Source organism: Salminus brasiliensis, chromosome 13, assembly GCF_030463535.1.
Source record: "Salminus brasiliensis chromosome 13, fSalBra1.hap2, whole genome shotgun sequence".
NCBI classification, from domain to species: domain Eukaryota; kingdom Metazoa; phylum Chordata; class Actinopteri; order Characiformes; family Bryconidae; genus Salminus; species Salminus brasiliensis.
Window position 1 is genome coordinate 11,322,630 of NC_132890.1, and position 14,769 is coordinate 11,337,398.

Consider the following 14,769-nt stretch of genomic DNA (forward strand, 5'->3'; position numbering starts at 1 on the left):
TGTGCGTGTGTGTGTGCCTTTGTGTGTGCGATTGCGTTTAAATCAATCTGGCACAGACAGTGCAATTAGAGGCTTTGACTTGGTTATCTGGCTCTCAAAGACAGACTGTCTCCATGACCCACTGAACAAATGCTGATAAAACGCTGGAAAATATTATTCTTCACACGAGCGTGTCTCTGGCCAGGGCTCAGGCTGACCGAGCCACGCGGGCCTCAGCCTCGCCGTCTCTGCCGGTCAGGAAGAGAGAGGGGAAAAACACGGAACACTCAGATAACCGCGCTATTGATCGGCCATCTCTAAGCCCAGCCTCTAAAAAAAAACAGCATAATTTGATAGAGAGAAAGCTGAGGTTGCCGTTTCAGCTCAGCGGGAGCAGAGCAGCACAGGTGTCCCGTTTGCCTTTTCGGCCCATGTTGACAAACACTGACTGGTTGACTGTGGGTCTGTGTGATTTGTTGATGTGTGGAGTGGGCGGTACAACCGCTGGCGTAGTTTGACTCATCTGAGGCTTTTCCACTGTATATGCACTGCTGAGGCACTTGAACCGAAGCTAACTGCTGGCCTGCTGAGTTCATGACCTCAGAGGAACACATAAAGGAGTGAGGAAAGTGCAGTGGGTGGGATGGCGACATGTCGGCTAAAATATATAAGTACCTTTATGCGTTAAACTGTGAGGGCATGTATGTGGGCTAACTTCTATACCTCACCCTTTTAAATATTCAAAAACTATATATATATTAAAAAAACAATTTCTTTTTTATATTTATATAAAAAAGAAATTGTTTATATATATATATATATATATATATATATATATATATATATATATATATTAAAAAAACTTTTCTTTTTTAAACTGAAAGTTAAGCATTTTATATTGAAGTAACCAGGCCTGCATGATGACTCCTTATTACTGAATGACTGCATAATTGTGTAACTGCATAATTTACAGTAGTTGCTGAATAATAGGTATTACTTGATTTAGTATTTATAAATGAATAATACATTTATTCCGATTAGATTTTAATTACAGGAATATCTAATACCCTTCCCTACATCTAAACAACTAAACAAATTTATTTATTAAGTATATTAATGCTAGTGACACACTAGAAGACTTTGAAAAGACTCTCTCTCACATCTAAATTCAAATTGTCATTAAGTACAGATCATTTTCCCATCATGCTCCTGGTGGAAATTTACAAAAAGAGAAACTGTTGAACAATGGAGCAGAAACAGAAGCAGCTTTTGCCACAGCTGCTCTTGTGTGTGCAGTAGTTTGTTCCATAAAATAAGAAAGGATGTGGACACAACCCTGATTAATTGAGCTGGGACAGCAAGGCACTTTCTATTTGGTGTTGGGGAGAGCTCATCTATTGGTTATTCACAATGTCCATGACACATGGACATCTGCATGAGCCAAGACTAAAAACCTGTGATCATATTATACACAATTGATTTTATTGGAACGTTGAGACTAGAAAATACAGAGAGTTGGGTCAGTTATCCTGACTGCCTTACGCCAAACGATCGAGATGACGGGAGCGTGCTGCAACTCACGCAAGACTCATGTGATTTGTGTGCTTTGTCTGTTGTTTGGTGCATAAATAGTAAGTATGTGACTTGGGTTGGGACAGAATATGTTGAAATGCCATTTTACAAGCTTATTTACAAGCTTATGACTCATGAAAAAAAACTGGCTGGTTTTAACAAAAACACTGTAATTATTCTCGAGTCTTATCAGATAATGTTGCTATTCTCTTAGCTCCAGTTTAGTAGTCAGCTGAGGTAGTCCAGTTTGTTTGACGATGGAGAGAAAATACAGTAAAAAAATAGCTTTTATCCTAGTGCAGATCCCTGTTTGCTCCACAGGTTTTGTAGCAACCTGCATTTCTATAACAAGCACATTTTGGTGGTGCTGTGCTGCTCTCTAGTATCAACAACACCATACTCTCACGTCACGTTTCGCCAGCATTGACTAGGGATTATGTTAGTGGGCTGGGTGTATGTAAATTTTGGGGCTGTTAATGTATCGAGTCAATACTGTTATGTAACATTTCTGGTATTTTAAAATTGACTTGTTTTCCAGCCCTGTTTTGGTTTTTGCCTAATTCTCTTTTGAAGGGGGACACAACGAGTTTGGGATTCAAGGAATGTAATTCCAATACATTTTAAGCCCCCTTTAAGGCCAGCTTGAAAGTAAATCAACTAATAACAATGCAACATTGAATTTTATGACGCCTATTTATCAGATATTTAACAGATTTTTAAAAATGTAACAATGTAATAATAAATAAGGAACCTAACACACCAGGACATGCCTGAAAGACTTAATTGTCTGAAATCTTGGCTACATTCTTAGACGTACTCTTGCTCACTGGTTTTGACACAGTGCTGTGTGTGCATAGCTAGTGTTCAGACCGTGTCCCCGGCTCGAGGAGCAGAAAGGCTGAAGAGAGGCAAGGGACTATGCCCTAGACACCGACTCCCTGAGAGGCTGAATGGGCCCATAATGGGCCGGATCAGCAGGAATGTGATCATGGAGCCTGTCCACTGACAGCCGGCCCCTGGGGGCATGAATTACCCTGACAGAAACAAAGAGAAGATGACACACGCTGCCTTGGGCCCCGTCTGCCTGGACTGCCCGTCTCCAACACAACCAAATGAATCAAATTGCCTCCAATTAAAGATTTAACCATCTCTCTTTCCTTTCCCTTTGTGTGTGTGCAAGTCTCTCTCCCTCTTCTCTGTCTCCCTCACTACTCTTCGCAGTGTTCTCACAGTCTCGTGATATAAACATGCCTCAGTCTTTGTGGTATTTATAGGGAACAGAATGGCTTGTACTGAAGAAAAATAAATGGATAGATACTGCTTTGCTCTTCTGTAAGCGACAGAACGAAGCCAGACTGAATCACATGTGAGCAGTGCAGGAGGTGGACGTAACACAGGAATTTGGTGGTTAGTGTTAGCTGTGGTACAATAAAATTGTCTTTGCTTGTAGAAAATTTCTATGATTCACTGGACTAACTGGACTTAATTGACCTATTCAGTTGACCTATTAATGCTGTACCGACAAATGCATTCTTTTATAGTAACTGTGTGAGCTTGGATAAGCTTCAGAGAAAAATGGCAAAATCCCACTCTATTTTTTATACATTCAGGCCTTAGATAAAGTTACCAGTTTAAAATTCTACTCTGCTCACATTTTCAACACCATGCACATTGTTTCTCAAGAATTCAAAAATATGTAAAAAAATAAATAAAATTTAATTGCGACATACCTCCTGGACAGGCATGTACACACTTTTCATGAAGAATCAATATATGGGATATGGGATACCTGTTCATTTACTGTTTCGTCCGAAATCAAGGATATTAAAAAGAGTTTATCTAGCTTTTGTCGGAGTAACTGCCTCTACTGCCCAAAGGAGGCCTTCTACTAGATTTTGGAGCATTGCTGTGAGGATTTGATTGCATTCAGCAACAAGAACATTAGTGAGGTCAGAATGTTAAATGAGTACCACCTCACCTTATCCCCAACTCCCCAGCTCATCCCAAAAGTATTGGACAGAGTACAATCTTTTAAGAGAACATGGTTTGACTGCTCCACAGCTCAATGCTTGGAGCTTTATACCTCTTTTATCTGCTCCAGGCAGTCCTGTTCTATTGGCACTAGTTCTCTACAGGGACTAGATAAGCTGTGTGTCTGTGTCAACAATAGGTGCAACTTAAAGCTTATGGCTAACACAGGTAGTGACTGATAAACTAATGGGAGCTCATTACAAAGAAGTGAAGGCAGAACTGTAACTGTTTCTGGGCTATAAATTCACTATTCACTCAAGGAGCTACATTTCAGAGTAGACAACATCATATATTAGGATAAAATGCCAACACCAGCCCAGCCAAGCGCCACTGTGATACCAAGAAGAGTTTGGAATCTGGAGTACTTGGGAAGTGTGATTAGATGCTTCTGAAGTTTCTAAAAAATAGATATTAGAGGTGTGCTTTTTGTTCATGGCTGGTAATCTTGTCCAACCTCCAGTGTCTTTTGTGGGTGGGGCAAGGACAGATCAATTCTTAGACTGGGCAAATGTCCAGTTTTAATGACTTCATTGGGTAATGAAAGTTGTCTGTCCTGGTTAACTGCCACAGCATGCTGAGGTCTGAGGAACTAACTGTAGAACCCCTACCAACCTGGTGCCCTCCATCCCCATGGTGTCCTCAAGGCTAAGTGTGTCTGCCTGTTTCTCATTAGTATCTGTCCATACTGCCCCCCCCCCCCCAACACACACACTTTCAATTTCCTTATGGGGAATTAATGCCTCCTGCCCTTTGAATATATGGCTGTCGTCACAGGCTGGTGCGTTTTATTGTTGTGTTGCCTTTCTCTCTCCCTCTCTTTCAAAACCCTTAGACCAAACCCTTTCCCTACAGTCTCAGTGCCAACACAATCAAAAGGTGTTTCTTTTCCATGTGGTTGTCTTCATTTTGGTTATAGGCCTTGTATATGTATGACGTGAGTTTTTAGGATTGGGTTAAAATCCTTCAATTAGGATAAATTTTTTAATTGAATAAAGTCTTTACATCATGAAACTAGCATCTGTCTGTCTCTTTCCTGGTCTGCCGGCCTTTCATTTCTACATTTGCTCAATTGTCCGTCCTTGGACATTGCAATGGTGCAATGGTGTTCTCTGGAATGATGCTGCTCTATTCAGCTCTTTTAGGATGAGTTGGGGAGTTGAGTGAGATGAGATGGGGTGGTGATCATGCAACACTCAACACCCTAACCATCCTTCCATGGACAGTAGAGAGAGTTACTCAAACAAAAGCAGGATAAAGCTCTTCATATTTCATCAACCCTTTTGGGGTTTATTTTAGGAGTTTATGCAAAGTTTAATAAATCTGTGATTAAAACTGCCCTTGAGCTGCCCAGTGGAGTGCATGTTCTGAATGGCTCTTGAGTGACTGGCTCAATATAAGAAGTTTTTGCGCCTTTGACTGTCTTCAAACTCCCTGTAACAGATCAAAGGCAGTTTAGATTTCAGCTGGGCTGCAATGCTAAGACAGGGCATTAATATACCTCCAGATGTCATTTTCTTGCCGGTTCCTGCAGCTCCTGTCTGCAAGTATCTCTGTGTTTTGTTTAATTTGATTTGCTATCCTCTCCTTCTGAAGTGTCCGGCCCGCACCGAGCTTCTGTGACCTCCGCGTTATTACCCAGGGGTCTCCAGGGGGGTGGATCGTCCATCCCAGCGGTCATGATGGGGAGGAGGGGGCTATTGCCTGTGGGAACAGCTGGGCCCTGTTTTCATCCCTCCGACTCTATTACCTCCTCTGCTTTGAAGAGTTCTTTCCTTACACACTTTCACACATGCAGCACACATTAGGGTCAGCAGAGGGAAGGGGGCACTGCAAGAAGATGGGGGATCAAACCCCCTTTTTCAACTGTTTGCCTTCTCAAGGTAGAAGACACAACAGAGAGACAATCTAGTCACACCCAATTCCCCAATGTGTTCTGGTCACCCAGTGCATACTGCTGACCAAAGTTATTCTCCTGAGTATTCATCTGTAGAGCGTCCTTTGCAACAGTGGTGTATGTAACATGGCTCAAGGGGTCAACTGCCAATAAATAATGAATATCTGTTTTTTGAAGGTCAAAGACAGCCTCCATAATCTATATGTATCTTAAAGGGGGGCTGGAATTAAAAGCTGTATTCATCTTAGTTAGCTCTGTTTACGTCCATGTACTGTAACCGTACATTTATCTTTCTAAAAAAAAAGTTTTTTTTTTTTATTGCTTAAATAAAATCTGGAAATTTGTTTCTTGATCCTATGACCATAAACATGCCAAAAGACAGGGAACATGAGCTTTGAATAACCAATAATATTTAACATTATTTTTATTTTTTAATAGAAATAATAATAATTTAATATAATTATAATATATAATAATATATTTTGCATCAGTCAAGGGACTGGGCCATTTTCTTCCGTTCTATCAATGCCAGGTGGCTTTAACTCAGTCCATGAAGATCTGTCAGTCCACAACATACCTGAGACAAGTAATCAGGGCCCTACAGTCTTTGCTCTACAAAGCCTGCCTGATTCGAGTATAGTAAGTCACAGGCACAAACAGAACGTAAGATGTGAACTGGATATAGGGTCTGTTTGTCAGTGTTATTTGGGGTTCAAGCGTACTGTTATCACATCAACAAGCTGTGATTCAGTGATTCTTTTTTTATTTCAAGCTTGGCTGAAAAGTGTGAGAATGATTTAAAATGAGGCCTGGTGCTGCAAAAACTGTTTTCTTTGCACTGTCCAACATGTGATTGAATTACAAAAGGGTATGTATTTGCAACAGGTGCCCAGAATACAGAACAGTCATGAGGGGTCTGTGCTCTCTCTTGCTCTCTCTCTCTCTCTAACCTCTATGAACCTGCTAGAGTAACCTGATTCCACCTCACACATGGGGGCAACAACCACTCTTACTGATACAGCCAGTGTGTGTGTGTGTGTGTGTGTGTGTGTGTGTGTGTGATTAGGGCTTATTATTTGATTACTTTTACTAAAGAAAATGATATATTAAGTTAAATTAATTCCTATTAAATCCCACATTAATAAAATACAGTATATCACACCATAAATTACAGTACAAACTCTTTGTTGATGCCATTAAACTTTATGTAGACATTTGCCTCAAGTCTAGTCAACACAGTAGCCTCTTTTTTCAGAGTACTGGTCTTTATCTAACATGAATTATGTCCGAGCTTGAAGCAGACTAAACTGTCAGCATGTGCTTGGGGTTGTATACAAATTCAGAGCAACGCTAGCTCCTGATTTTCGCACGAATTTTAACGAGCCGACCAAAACAACAAGCCCAGTGTCTCAGTCGTTTGTGTGACCTGTTGGGATCCTTTCTCTCACAGCTTCATTTCACATCCTGATCACCTGATAAATAAGACTGTCGACACAGCGCCATTGTCAGGGCTGTATTTACATAGCTTCCTCCAGAAGAAGCGTGTCAAACACTGCGCGCTGCCTCTTGGCAACCTGCCGGGAAAACGGGGAATTTATTTCATTCACTGTCAAACTCAACAACGGTGGGCGCGTCTGTTTGCAGTGCCCGCCCCCTCCTTTCCCATCCAATCCGCTTCGCCTCGAAGCCCGAGGAACCAATGAGCAGCGCTCGGAGCTGAACTTTTGCTACTTTGTGAGTGAGCGAGTGAGTGAGCACACGCAGGGGGGCGGGGCCGTGCGCGCAGAGAGTTTAACTCTTCACCTGCTGGAGGGACGGAGCAGCACCGGAGACACTTCACAACAAAAATAACACTTAAATAATAAACATTTAAAGAGCACAAACACAGCAGATATTTACACGACGTTTTCACTTTTATGGCCCGTGCATGGTGCTTTTCCTTAGTTTAGTTTGCGACACTAAATTAATAAGGGATATTAGCGCTCACACTAACGGAATAAGGACATGGAGCTGTAGACAGTGGTCATAGCAACGTAGATGGGAAACGTTTGATATGATAGCTAACACTAATGTCCGTTTAAAACGAGTGACACCTGAGGGACCTTAAACCAGGGGTCGCCCTTTTTTTCACAGAGGCACTTTCCTGAAGAGCCCCCCTGTGAAGATAATAGACCTACCACGTCACGTTTAGCACGTTAGCTTGGACACGCTGCCTTCTTCACACATTTATAGATCATTAATATATTATTGACATGCAGTTTACTTTCATAGATTCTTTCATAATATCTCATCCAGACATTTTACTAATATGTCGTCAGGTTCATCTCCATTTTCACATTTGACGTAATTTGAATATGGATATATTTTTATTTATAATATAATTTATTATCATTTATTTATTAATTTATTTTTATTATATATCTGAAGAGATGGACCCCTTTAAAAAAGTGACTGCAGCAGCACCACCACCACCACCAGCAGCAGCAGCAGCAGCAGCGTCTAAGCTCTTAACCCTTTTCCCTTACTCGAGCGCGCCGGAGCGGAGGGCTCTGTGCGCTGTATGTCGGAGCGGAGAGATAGAGATGGATGGTTGTTTCTCCTTTAAGAGTTCAGAAACTTGAAACCTTGTTTGCGCAACAATCAGTGCAGCTCCGAGCCGCCAAAGTGTCTAGACTAGCACATGATGGTAGGCAGCCAATGGCTCCACCGCTCTCCTCGGGGGCCCCGCGTGCGTGCGTGCGTGCGTGCGTATGTATGTGTATGTGTGTGTGTGTGTGTATGTGTGTGTCAGCGGGAGAGGAGAAAAAAAGGAAAAGGGAGAGAGAAACGGGAGAAAGGCAGAGAACTGGGTTGCAGTTTGAGCAGGACTGAACGCGGGATCAGGAGCTGCGCTGTAGTTCACGGATTTGTTGCTTTTTTTGGTCCTGGCCGCTGCATACACACACACACACACACACACACGAATACACACACACGAACGGATACTTCTGGACGACTAAACAGGAGTGGACATCGAGCGCAGTCGGGATTGTTTTTTTTTTTTGTGTATATCTGTGGATTTTAACCCTCCGAGGAGCTTCATTCATGTCTCTGCAGAGTGGATGTGAACGAGCGGCTGAGGGCTCTGAAAGCGAGCGGCTTGTGTCCCGGCGCGCGGTTCGGCTTCCTTCTGACAAACGGCGCTGTTAGCCCAGCGCCCGGTCCCGGTCTCGGTCTGTGTCCGGTTAGGCTAAACTGTGTCTGCTGGCCGATCGAGAACGCACAAACTAGCGCGGCGAGCGCAGGTAAAGTCTGTATTCGTACCCCTCCCCAGTGCAGTGTCTATCACTCGGCGCCCGCAGCTGAATGCATTTTGATTTCTGCGAGGCTTTCTCGTGCGTCTCGCGCCTCCGTTCTGCAGCAGCTCCAGCAGCAGCCCGGTTTTAAATGCGAGCCACCGCGGCGCCTTCCAAACTCATGTTGTGGCGGTTTTGCCCCCAGCTTGGCTGCGCGTCGCCCGCACGGCGCTCCACGGCGACCGTGGATGAGGCTCCGACACGGGTTTGAAGCGTGAACGGGACACGAAAGAGAAGAAGATAAGAAGACGACGAAGAAGCAAACAGAGCAGCAGCAGGAGGAGGAGGAGGAGGAGGAGGAGGAGAGGAAAAGGAACGCGCGCCGAGAGGGGGCTCGAAGTTGTCGTATGTTCAGGACGAAACGCTCAGGTCTCGTGCGGCGACTCTGGCGAAGCCGTTTGGTTCCGGATAAAGACGGGGGCGACGGGGATGGCAGGAGGGGGGGCGGCGGCGGCGGCGTTGGAGGAGGTGAGGGCGAAGGGGGCTCACGGGACGGCGGCGGGCTGGCCGGCGAGCGGCGCGCGGACGACGTCGCCAAGACGGAGCCGGGAGCTTTGAGCGCGAGCGCGGCGGACGGTGGTGGTGGTGGCGGGGAAGCCGGGGACGGAGACTGCAGAGCCGTCACGTGCTGTTTGTTTAAAGAGCGGTCGGTTGGTGGAGGAGGAGGAGGAGGAGGAGATTGGGACGGAGGAGACTGGGGAGAAAGAGACGCAGGGAGCGCGAGCCCCGGCTCGAGCTCGTGCCGCTTCGGCGAGGCCAGCAAAGCGCCCGAGCACGAGCTAAAGAGCGCTACGTACGCGCTGCTCAAGCGACTAAAGGAGAAGACGCTGCACGCGCTGCTCGAGGCTGTGGAGTCCGGCGGCGGTGTGCCCAGCGAGTGCGTGTTGGTGGCGCGCGCCGAGCTGCGCGCGCCCGGACACGCCGCGCCGCCGCCGCAGCTGCTGCTGTGCAGACTGTACCGCTGGGCAGACGTGCAGCACGCGGCGCAGCTCAAAGCGCTCTGCGAGTGCAAAAGCTTCGGCGCGCAGGACGGGCCACTGGTGTGCTGCAACCCGTACCATTACAGCAGGCTCTGTGGGCCAGGTAAGACCCAGGACTCTGGTCGGTGGGCTGTTATTATAGCTCTGAGAAAAACATGCATAACATGCATATACAGTTTAAAGGGGTCTAAAGCAGTGTGGAGAGCCACTGCTTTGCTCAGTTTCTAATCCAGGTCATCAGCTGATGACGAAGCCCTTTATGAGTTGAATCAGGTGTGTGGAGGCAGGGGGATAATTGAAACTCTGCTGAGCAGGAGGTCCCCAGCAGCAGGACTGAAAAGAAACACTGCTGTAAAGTAATTAAAAGACTGAAGCTCAAATGCATTACAGCACTGTCAATTATCAGAATCCCATTTATGGCTTCAAAGCACCAGCATTATGTATCATTAAGACCTTTTACACAGTGTCCCTGGAAACCTGCACCTTTCTAAAATAATAACCTACAAAGTCTATCTATATTATAAAGGGCACCTGCTTCTCAGAATGAGCAGTGCTGTGTATGAATGGTTGTATGAATGGTCTGCACCCAGGCCTCCGGTCTGGGTTATGAACTCAGCTGAAATGCTCTGGAAAAGTTACTTAAGAGTTTTTGAGGACTAAAAGCTACACTCTCAAACCAGATGTGCTAAAACAACACGCATTAACACAGGCAGTGTGTTCAAAATGTTAACCCAGTCTGTGCCAGGGATACATACACATTCCTTTGGCCTAAATGCACTGTAAAATAAGCTCAATAGAGACATACTCAATAATGCCTTCACTCACATATATGAAAAGAGTTATTAGTTATCTTATAATTGATTTTGAGTTTGAATGATTTCGTCAGTTACCCAATACCGACCTCAAGTCAATATCCATTCTCTGAAAGCTGACGTTCAGTTTGCATTTTTGGATTTGCAGAGTCATGAATTTGTAAATTTTTACATTTATGAATTTTGTCAATCCCGCACCATCAAGTCAAGAACATAGCTAGCGTTTTTTAAGCTGTGCCTGGTTAGCGTTAGATGTCTAGCCGGCAGTTTTCAGCATGGCATGTTTAACTCACAGCTTCACCCTCTCCTGGGATGGTTTCCCAATTTTACGACCATGTTTTTACTAGCTAACTAGTGCTAGCTCTGCATTTGCTGCTAGAGTCATTTTAAAGAAAACAAGCCTGAGTTTTAGACAGTATTGTGCAACTACAACTAACACAGTCCTTACACAATCTTTACATCTTCGTTCTGGTAACATAGGTTAGCTAATTTGGCTTTAGAACTTTATAGCTTGCCAAGTTTACCTCAGAATAAAGTCAACTTGTGAGGAAGTAACTACCTCTAAAATCTCAATCCACAGCAAACGTTAATTAAAGAATGTAATAATGGAAAGTTATTGTTATTGATCTATGATAAACCTTTTTGAGAGTCTCCAGCCTCACTCATTAAAGGCCAAAAGGCATAATTTCAGAGAAGGCAAGCTATCAGCTTGCCATGGCTTCCAGCAGTCTGCAATGTGATTGGTCAGTGATTTAACACAGGATGTGCTGGACACTTGGGTCATACTTTTTCCCTCCTTATAAAACTTACATGCAATATGACACACAGTGTGTTACAATAGTGACAACACATAATATTTTTACAGTGTGCAAACAGGTTGGAGATGCAGAGTAGGCCTAAATTATGATGATAGTTACAAGGCTCTGTTTTACCAAAAGACCTTTTGATGTTGGTAAAAAAAAATCTTTGATTTTCAGTGTTTTGATGTTAAAAATGATTTTTTCTGCATGACTAAATATTGTTGAAAAGATGTTATTAAGTCATTCAGAGTGGTCTGGTGTGAAAAGCTCAGAAAGGTTGACAGTGGTGGTGGTAAATAGAAGCAGCCATCTGAAGGTTATAATGCCTAGATAAATTACAGAAAGTTTTTGCACATTGTCTGATGCCCAAAACAGTGTTTTACATTGATTTCAGCCTAAAATGTGTTTGTAAATACATAACATGGTGGAGTGATACATGCAAATGGTTGCAAGGCAAATTAGTCCCAACTTTTCATGTAATATTTACCTCTATTTTATTCTAATCAACATTACATATGAAACTGGTGTAGGTGTATAAGGTATGGATGTGTAGGTTCTGTTAGTAAAGGGTTGGAAAGTAAAAATTGGCTGTATTTGCATTGTAGACCCCATTGTCAGTAACTACATACTGAACCGTTGTGCACCAAACCACACTCAATAACTTTTAACGTTTACATTGAGCTGGAATTGAACTGGGATACTGGAATTGGCAGCTTGAGCTTCAGTTAACTCAAACGTTCAGACTAAGACATCAGTCAGTTATGCTACAGCAACAGTCATGATTTACAGTGTAAACTCCTTCCAGGATTGCATGCAATAGGAGCTCAGTGTTGTACAGACAATTTGTATTTACATAGTTAATGATTTACTACTGGAGTTTCAGTGAACGTAGAAATGTGACGGGTACTTGCTTTTTTAGGCTAATTGTTTTACAGGCTATACTCTTCCCAGGTTTGCATGCAAGAAGAGTTGTGTTTTGGCCCTCGAGCTGTGACAGCCTGATTAACGTGTTACAGATGCTGCTGTTGAAATGTAGCACTTTCGTGAAGCTCTCACTGAGTCAGTGAAAGGTTCAAATATTTCCCAGGTTCAAAGTGAAGTGGAACGCTCCTTTGCCAGTCAGCGTAGAGCGCCTGTTTATCTGACACAGAGCAAGAAAGCACTGAAGGTTTACACAAAACTGCATGCATTCAGGACCATTTCCCACTCAATTCATTTTTTTTTCTCTACATGTTCACTTTTCTACTTACGCCACTGAAACACTTCCATTACCAGAGGCCCCTTAACGTCTTATTAAACCTCCTCCGTTTCCAACAGCCAACCTAACTGTCCCTCAAAGAAAGGGCCAACCTGTATTAACCGACCTGCTTCTGCATTATAGTGGAGAACAGGTCTGCATATTTTAATGTCTAAGATTACTTTAGGCTAGAGTAGAGTAAGCCTTTCTTTGAACGAATTTATTGGAAACATGTTGTGTTTGGTGTGTGAAGCTTGCAGATAGTTTAGCACTGGAGTTACAAGGCTGTCCTAGAAAACACTAAATAGTTGATGTTGCAGCTAGTTAAATTGTTTTGGTGAAACTCCATAATATGCTGGCACTTGTTAGAAAACTGAGCTAAGATTTAGAGTAGGGGTAAAACAACTTTGGTGTTGTGTGTTATGATCAGTCGGTCATTCCGTTTCAGTTGTGTAGCCTATACCGATTAGTGTCAAAATTCTAACTAGCGGAGCCAGCTTCCTTTTCCAGCTACTTTTCCCCACAACATTTGTGGTAAAACTGTCTAATTCTGTCTTCTTTTTTTGTACTTTCACATAACTTCCCATCTTTCAGGAGTGCCAAAGTCTGGCACTGATTGAACAGAGTCTCTGTTTATGTATTTTGCGGAGCATTTCCCCCTGCTAGTAAATCTTGCTAATCATTTTTTCCGAACAGTCATTCAAAAGTCTTGAGCAGTAGTAGTTAGTCTGATGTTTTGCTTTGTTGCACAGCTTTTAGTGGCCAGTCGGTAGCCAAAGTTCTTTGGTACATGTCTGTAGCCATTTTTGGCCTACAGCCTGGATTAGCTACTAAAAAGACGGACTAACTGCACTAACTGTAAATGCATCAGCAGTATGGTTTTTCTCCCCCTAATCACAGTTCCCCCGGTTCAGAGGTGTGCGGTTTGGAGAAAAGCCCCCTCTCTCTCTCTCTCTCTCTTTCTCTCTCCCATACTGGCCCTTTGAGACATAACTCGAATGCGTTCATGCGTGTCCCGATAAAGGTGGTATTTCTTTCATGCGATTGAACAGAGGCCCTCTCAATCCTCAAACTTTGTAACCCCTTTGACGTCCCCCCCCCCTCCTCCTCCGTTGAACCTCACATACAAAGCTAAACACAGCCGCGCTATTGTCCACGTCTAACACTGCCCTTATGGCGTATAATTGCGTTAAAGCGTTTCTTATTAACTCCAATTAGTGCATAAAGATATCTATCAAAACATTTAACTTTTTAGAATCGCCTCTCTTATTGGCAGCGAGCTGAACAGTGTGGTTTAACAGCCCTGCGCCTATAAAACGTTACTCTTTAACTGGTTTATCACTAAATCTTGCCAAGTAAACAGGAATTTATCCGCAGCATGCGGAGCATATCAGGCCTACACTCAACAGAAGTTGGATGTACACAGACAAAACTAACCCCCCCTTCCCCTCCCCACCGTTTTTCTCTTTTCTTTTATTTGGTTAGGCATTATGCCTTTGAAACGAGATCAGTTTCAAGTTGCGTTTTTAAAAGCTCTTTTGCCTAAGAAGGTCCCCTCATGCTATTTAGGTGAAGGAGTGGTGATAATATACAGTTTGCATACTACTGGCGCCAGACTGACTAGCTGTGTATGTGAGTGAGTGAGTTAGGATCCTGGCAATTACTGCCGCCACTCTTAAAGAGACAGACGCTATTATGGCTTTTCTTTCTTCTCCTTTTCCTTCTCCCTCTAGGCGAGGTCACTACGTGTTCACAAACTTTTCTTCCTTTGTGCTCTCGCTGAGAGCCTCTACATGTCTTTCTTTCAAGCCTTTTCTCATTCGAGTGCAGATATCTGAACAGTATTTAAAGGTGGTTGCAGGTTAAGGCCAAACGCCACGACACTTTGCAAGCCTGTTTCAGCACAGTTTTGGCCAAAGTCCAAGCATGTAGTCTTAGCCTACTTAGCTATTCGAATTATGTGCTAAATCTTTTTTGAATGTAAGGGAAACTAGCTTTGCCTTGCTCCTCACCCTTTTTGACAACCTTTGATAGGTGGGTTGTAAAATGGACAGTGCAGTGAATGTTCATGCTTTTCTTTTTGAAAGTCATCCAAAGAAAAAAAATGGAATAGTTGCATTATGACGGTT

The 14,769-nt window shown here is 43.5% G+C and overlaps 1 protein-coding gene across 1 annotated transcript in view; it reads left to right on the forward strand.

The window, feature by feature from the left end:
* Positions 1-8,260: 8,260 nt before the first annotated feature.
* smad6b (SMAD family member 6b) overlaps positions 8,261-14,769 on the forward strand; it is a 38,163-nt gene continuing 31,654 nt past the window's right edge. The window contains exon 1 of the mRNA XM_072694800.1: positions 8,261-9,894. Within this exon, the coding sequence (XP_072550901.1) occupies positions 9,159-9,894 (736 nt within the window). The 5' untranslated portion in view covers positions 8,261-9,158. The remainder of the gene's footprint in view (positions 9,895-14,769) is intronic.